Raw genomic sequence first — 7,642 nt, 5'->3', positions numbered from 1 at the left:
ATTTTCCCTGTGAATGTGTGAGTTGTCTCCGACTCCAGCTTCCTTCCACAGTTAAACCATGACTATTAGGTTGTTGTTAATTTGTGTGTGCATGGTTGCTCTGTGATGAACTGTCAAAATGTCCAGGGTGTATCACACCTCTCGCCCAATGCCTGCTGGAGACAGGCACCGGTCTGATACTCTGCACAGACAAGAGGATATAGACAATGGAAGGACTGGCTATAAAATCACATTAAAATTCCCTAAAGATTTATTTTATTAGTATTTGATTGACTGACTTATTGCTAAGTTATCTTAGATTCCACTTCTATAAAGCAATAATAGTTTTTAGCTGACTTTCAGAAAGAAAAAAAAGATAAAATGTAAGCCATTTAAAAATAGAAAATTTGTACAACAATATTGGTTTATTGTAAAAATAAACAACATATTCTAAGAAGAAGGAATAATATAGAAGAACTTGGAAACATTTTTTTAGACTTGCACTGTTTGTAATGTCACACATTCAAAAATAACTAGCAATGTCTTGTTAGCCTACATTTAGAACAGCTACAACATACAAATTGAGGTGTCTTCTTTTATTTGTGACAGACAAAATGTCAATAACTGCTGGTTTTAATGTTTATATGAGAAAAGGTCGCCCATAGACTCCTTCGATGACTTGCTGATTTAAAAAATAAAATAAAACAGCACCCTCTAGTGGCGTTTAAAAGCATTGACGTTTGATGTGCGATAAGCTGCCTCATGATAAATTGTTACGTCATTAACAGATAAGCAGATCGGTTTTAGTTACAACTTAAAAATAACAATTTTTCCACTGTAAGTGATGAATCATCACCACTCATATCAGGCTATCTGTACAACTAAAACAAGTGCGGAAAAAAGTATAAAAATGACTATGTTGAAATACAAGTCAAACTTGATGTTTAACATATTACATACCGTAACATAATCATAATCACATAATCATCAATATAGGGGAAAAAGAGGCACATTTTCTAAGTTGAATAAAATCCAGAGGATTTTTATGCCTTTTCCAGCTCCTCCACCTTCAGTTAGTAGTTTATAGTCATTAGGATAAAATGCATAGAAATTGGGGCAAATATAATTATAATGCAGCTGGAATTTTAAGCATCATTTATCAATGTCATATTTCTTTCATGCTTGATAGAAAAGGCAATGAAATATTTATTGAAGCATGCAGCAGACAGCAATCAGTGCCTAAGAAGGTATTAATGTCAGGTGACAAATATGAAGGACAGCAGCTGTCAGATGAAACTATTTGTTGTTGACTCAAGATGTGATAAAGACATAATGAAACTGCACACTTTGTTCTAGTTCACAGGTGGTGAAAACCCACAGATGACCACCTTGGACGGTATCATGTGTCAAGTTCAAAGTTTCTGGTTTCCAAGTTAAAATAGAAAAGGAAGCTGGTGAAATAACTTGCTGCAACCCAGTTTCTCTTTGACTTGGCAGAAGGTTGCATTATTGGCCAATGTAGTTGGAATTCATGTTTTGTAGCTCAAAACCAAAACTAAAAAGTGATTGTTGATTATATTTTGAGGCATTCAAAGCACAGTAGAATACATGGTTAGTAGAGAAAAATGATTTTATATTTACAGTAGCATTTACATTGTACAGCTAAAGTGTCCATGACAGTCTCACACCTCGGCGTCAGAGAGTGATTTGTCTTTGCTTCGAATGGTGATCATTGAGTTTGTGTAGGTGTAAGAGCGGGACACCTCCTCCTGGAAGGCATTCTCCAGGACCTTCAGGATGGATTTGCGAACTTTATCCTTAAAGTCCTGGCCCATGAACACGTACAGCAGTGGGTTCAGGCAGCTGTTGAGAAAGGCCAGGCTTGTGGCGATCGGGACTCCAATTATGATGATGTGGAGCAACATCTCATTTGAGTGATTTCCCATGTTGCTTACCATCTCCAACAGACCCATGACGTGAAAGGGAGCCCAGCAAAGGAAAAATGTGACAATAATGGCGGCAATTATCTTGAAAGAGCGGCTGGACTGGTTGGCCAGCGTACGGTTTCGCCTAAGGCGGTGGATTATGACGGCATAGCAGGAGACGATGACACTGAAGGGGATGACGAAGCCCAGGAGGAAGCGAGTGATCACCATGGCCTTGTGGCGGAAAAGTTGCAGCTTAAGGACAGATTGGCTTTCACTGTCCTCAGACATAGCAAAATTGTTGAAGCAGTTGATGATGTTCTCATTCTCGTACGACGGGCCGGTATCCCTGAAGACAAAGTACGGAGCGCTGAGGATCAAAGCCAATGCCCAAACGCACAGACTGATGCATGAAGCCTTACGCAAATTCCTGTGATTCTGCGCCCAGACAGGCCAGACAACGGACACGCATCTGTCGACGCTGATCACCACCAGAATGTAGACGCTGGCAAACATGTTCAGGAAGCTGATGGTGGTGTTTAGCTTGCACATGAACTTGCCAAATGGCCAGTGGAAGTCCATAGCTGTATATGTCACACTGAGCGGTAAGAAGGCCGTGAAGAGGAAGTCAGCAATGGCCAAGTTGAGGAACCAAATTGTGTTGACCGTTTTTTTCATCTTGAAGCCAGTCACCCAGATAACCACTCCATTCCCAAGCACGCCCAAGACAAAGGCCAGCGAGTAGACGATGAGGGACATTATGGTGAGGGACTGCCTCAGCTCAGAGTGGTCGTCTTTGCTGCTATGATCGTGATCATCCCTGTAGTACTCGTCGTCATACAAGGAGTCATTGTTTAGATCAGTGATATTGCTGTAATAGTAAGAAGCTTGCTCCATCATCGTTAAAGAACCTGCAAGAAATTACAAAGCATTAGGTTTTAGTTTTCAAGAAAATTGAAGGGAAAAAAAAAAAAATCAATTCAAAATATTTAGAGCAGGGGTCACCAACTCCAGTCCTCGAGGGCTACCATCCTGTAACTTTTAGATGCGTCTCTGCTCAAACACACCTGGATCAAATAAACTGCTCGTTTCCAGCCTATTACTAGTGAGGGAATTCAGACATTTTGGAGCAGAGGTGAATCTCAAAGTTGCAGGAAGGTAGCCCTTGAGGACTGGAGTTGGTGACCCCTGATTTAGAGGAACAACTTAAAAAGCCTAAAGTTTTCATACAGATACAGATCTTGCCAAAATGTTTTGCTTGACTAAAGGTAAATTACTTTAAATTTTTTAAAGACTTGCATTTGGATGGAAGAAGAAAGAACATCTTATTCAAATAGCTTTACCTTGAGTTCACTAAGATACTTTTGCAAGGTGTGAGGCAGATTTTGTTTTTGGTTAGGGATATCATCTGGTAGTACCCAAACAATGATTATTACATTTTAATTAATAAGTTATCTTAAGTTTGTCTAAATTAACCCAATTACATTTTACAATCTCAAAAAGCAGCTGTGTCAGTTATTAAAACTGTATAAAAAGACATTAAGAAATAAAAAAAAATATTTATTTTAAATTTTGAAGAAAAAAAAGAAAGAAGACAAAAACAGGAACCTGCAATACTGACTGCTGTGTGGCTAAAGCTGCATTTGTTGCTGTTCTTTAGAGGTTTTGTGCTTTGGACCAGGACATCTTGATGTCAAAAAGCATTTAGAGCTGCGACTTCAGGAAAAAATGACCAGTTGACATAAGTGATGCCATGGGCGTTGGTCAGATTTCTAAGGAGCCTCTGAGTCACATACTGGGACACAAGGACATCCTGATGAGGAGTGAGTTACTGGACAAATCATGGTATAAAAAGTATTTGCCCCCTTAAAAAACTTTCACAACGGATGACAAACTAAATCATTTGACTCTGCCATCTTGGAAAGAGTCTCTGCAAGGCTTTGGGACTCCAGAGAAACAAAGTGAGAGTCATTATCCTTAAATGGAGAAAACATGGAAACATGGTGAACCTATCCAGGATTGGAAGCCATGCCAAAATTATTCCAAGAGCACACTGAAGACTTGTCCAGGAGGTCGGAAAAGAACTGAAAACAACAGCTGAAGCATAACAGACCTCACTCAGCTGTGTTTCGGTCAGTGCTCAACAACAATAGTAATTAAAATGGTGTCCAAACAAAGGCTCAGCCCACATTTGCTGAAAAACATCTTAATAGTCTCAAGGGCTTTGGGAAAATATTCTGTGGAATACCGAGAGGAACGTTTAACTTTCTGGACAGGGTGTCGTGTTGTGCATGTGACATAAAACTAACACAGTCAAACTAAGCTGATGTTTGACTGTGATGGTGGATTGGAGCTGTTTTTCTGGACATCTTACTCTAACTGATTACACCAGGACTTCTCCTGTCTATCAGAAACTCCTGACAGAAGATGTCTGGTCATCAGTTCATTACATTAAGTTCAAGCATTTAGTTTGTACATTATGTCAATTATACAAAGCACAAAGAAAGAGAAGCCTCAAAAATCACCAAACTAAAGGGTGGTCATACACAAGAACCCTGCAATGAGAGCAACTCTGCAATAAATAGCCCAACATTCCTCACAAAGATGAAAAGCCCTATTCACCTGATGGTAGCTGCTGCCATCAACCAATGTTGGTGAAACCAGTTAATAAGTTGCACCAACACTGAAATGACTTTTTAAGATATTGTCATCGTGCATTAGCATTTTGTCATCTGTAGATATGTAATCAATCCAGATTATCAGGAAAACAAACAAACGAAAACCCCAGAAAGAGTTACATCTTGAAATGTAGATACACCTGAAAGCCTGATGGAAGAGGTTATATTATAGCCTGGTAAAAAAAAAAACAAAAAAACAGTCAAGGTCCCCCAGGACACGCTGAGGGAACTATTGATCTTGGCTGGGAATGACTTGGGGTTTCCCCCAAAGGAGCTGCCCCATGCAAGGGCTGAGGAGAGGGAAGTCTGGGCCTCCCTACATAGGCTGCTGCCCTGCAAACTGACTCCAAATAAGCAGAAGAAAATGATTGGATGGATGGATGGATGGATGGATGGATGGATGGATGGATGGATGGATGGATGGAAAAACCAACCCCTTGTTCTACGCTTTGCTTCGTACAGAGGGTATGGGGTCTCAGCTATTGAGAACGATTGCTCCCTGAAAGCGTAGATTCTGTTAAAGTTTGAAATTTTACCCAGTCCATGACATATGCCATGCACCAGCTCAGTGCTGTGAAGCTTACTGAAAATTGCCATGCACTATAAACAACCATCCTCCATTGCAAAGAGAGAAATGCTGAACTGAACAAGCGGCTGTTAGTGTCAATTCAACATCTGGAAGCGTGGCCAACATGGACTGAACAGCTTTGTTCACTTCCTCCGCTGCCATTGCTAAAACTACAGGCAGACTCAGACTACAGATCTAAAACAGAGCAGAAAATTGACACTTTGGTTCACAACTTCTCACTCTGTTTGCTGATTGGCCCGGTAGAAATTCTACCAGAGGAATCCAAGTAAGTGGGAGAAAGACCAGACTGTGCTGTGAAGCGAGATTTGAATCAAGCAGAATTGTACAGGAAGGCAATGGCCAGGCTACCTATATTATAGTTAAACAAATTTTGACCCACTTCTAATGTTAACAAGGGTAATGTTTTGAACATGGTAGAGAAAAGATTAGAGAGCTTAAATCCTGTAGAGGTCATTTGAGTAAAGTAAAACCTGCAGCATCAGAATAAACAACCTTTAAGTTAATTTGCTTAGAATACTATGTACTTATGTTCGCCTAACTTTGTTCACATAACTCCTCACTTACGTAGCTTTAAAGTGTATGAACCATTCTGACTGTGCTTTTTAAAGCTTGTTGACTCTGTAACCAAATAAACATATGTAGATATACAAACATTCTAAAAAAAAAATAAATAAAAATAAATATTCCCCCGCAACAGCGGTAAATTAAAAGGGTTTATAACCTGAGTAGGCGCACATAAAGCAAAGCATCAATTTATACGCTGCGTGAAAATCTGAGATCAAAGCGAGAGTAAAAGTGGAACCGAGTTTGATGAGAAGACGCTTTTTGTTCTCCGTCGAAACCACACGAAAGCCGTCGCAGCACATCCATAAAACTCATCTCACAAAGTGCGGCTTAATTAACATTCTCAGGTTGTTTTTTTTTCCCTTAAAGTTTTTTTTAAAGCTGCATATAACAGCAAAACCCAGATTCACACACGAGTCGTTGTTTCGCTCATACAAAAAAAGAAAAAAGAAAAAAAAAAGTAAATTTCACCCATTCAATCTCAAGCCCACGTTTTTAAATTCATTTTAATTGATCTCCATATTTAATCTCTTGGTAAAATGCCAGTTTTTAATCGTCCTACCTCGTCTCGTCCGGATGAGTCAGATGCGTTCAGCCTCACGGGCAGCTCTGTCTGCTATGGGGAAAACGTGGAGCTCAGATCCTTGACACCCCTAATTGTTTGACATCACAGCTGGGCAGGACGTCCGGGAGCCTCCTCATCTGGCAAGCAGGGAACTGTTGCACTACTTAGATGTAAATGCTTATTGCAAAATAAATTCCCACAGACGTCGGTGCAGTTTCTTTTCTTTTTCTTTTCTTTTTTTTAGAAGCCCATTTCACAGAAACCCAATACACGAACCCTATTGTCATGTCTGATTAACCAACACATTGTTTATTTTTCATTTCACTTCATTCAGTTTATATAACAATCCTTGTTTTAATATCATTGTTATACATATTTTGTATTCAACCCCTGAGTCAATATTTTGTTGAATCCCCTTTTGCTGCATTTGAAGTTGCATCTCAAAAAGCTAAAAAATAAATAACCAAAACGTTATTGTATTTTCATAATTCAATGAAAAAACTGAAACCTGTAGATAGGTTCCTTACAGAGTAATATATCAAATATTTATTTTGTTCATTTTATGATTGTGCCTTAAATCTAATGGGGACATAAGATTCAGTTTCTCAAAATATTACATTAGACCAATAAAAAAAACTTAGAATACAGAATATTATATAGTGGTCAATGCAATTAATTCAGACCACTGACTTGACATATGGGAAGCCCCAACAAGTCTTTTTCTAGAGAAGCTGGCTATTCACAGAAACATATTTCACAGGACGTTCAGTGGAAAAGAAACTGGTTGAAAAAGAATTGCACAAGCTGCAGAAATAGCCTTATCATCTTTGAATATCATGAGTTGTAGTATTTATGGTGAGGATGGACGCACGGTGCACCCAGGTTGTAGAGTGAATTATGGCTTTAAACATATACAAACAGTCCAGGCAGCACAGGTGAGGAATAAGGCAATGAGCTCAGACACTGGTAGCAACTGAAAACAGTTGCTGCCAACTGTAACCAAATTGCATAGAAATTGCATAGAAAGCAATTTCTATGCAATTGCTTTCTTGCCATTGCGTAGAAAGCAATGGCAAAGACACGACACACAACAAGGATCCGACTGGGAGCAGGGAGCGCAGGTGGGATTAAATACACTGGGGGCAGTCAGGGGAGATGAAGGACAGCTGGGAACAATCAAGGGGTAGACACGACACAGGGACTAACACACACAGAAATCCTCACATTGAGAGGAATGTGAAGAAAAACTAATTCAAGAATTTGCAAGTGATTCATAAAATGTGGGCAACAGCTGGATTCAGTATTTTAAATATTAAAATAAATGACCACTGGCAACAAATTT

The 7,642-nt window shown here is 39.3% G+C and overlaps 1 protein-coding gene across 1 annotated transcript; it reads right to left on the bottom strand.

The window, feature by feature from the left end:
• Positions 1-385: 385 nt before the first annotated feature.
• Positions 386-6,968, bottom strand: LOC106919192 (chemerin-like receptor 1). The gene is made up of 2 exons (XM_014989397.2): positions 6,298-6,968; positions 386-2,815 (listed from the first exon to the last, which is right to left on the bottom strand). The coding sequence occupies exon 2, from the start codon at positions 2,802-2,804 to the stop codon at positions 1,662-1,664; it is 1,143 nt and encodes a 380-aa protein (XP_014844883.1). The 5' UTR covers positions 2,805-2,815; positions 6,298-6,968; the 3' UTR covers positions 386-1,661.
• Between the last annotated feature and the right edge of the window lie 674 nt (positions 6,969-7,642).

The sequence above is a fragment of the Poecilia mexicana genome, unplaced genomic scaffold (assembly GCF_051168715.1).
Source record: "Poecilia mexicana isolate PSO_F unplaced genomic scaffold, ASM5116871v1 scaffold_16, whole genome shotgun sequence".
NCBI lineage: Eukaryota > Metazoa > Chordata > Actinopteri > Cyprinodontiformes > Poeciliidae > Poecilia > Poecilia mexicana.
This window is presented reverse-complemented; position numbering and strand designations above follow the sequence as displayed.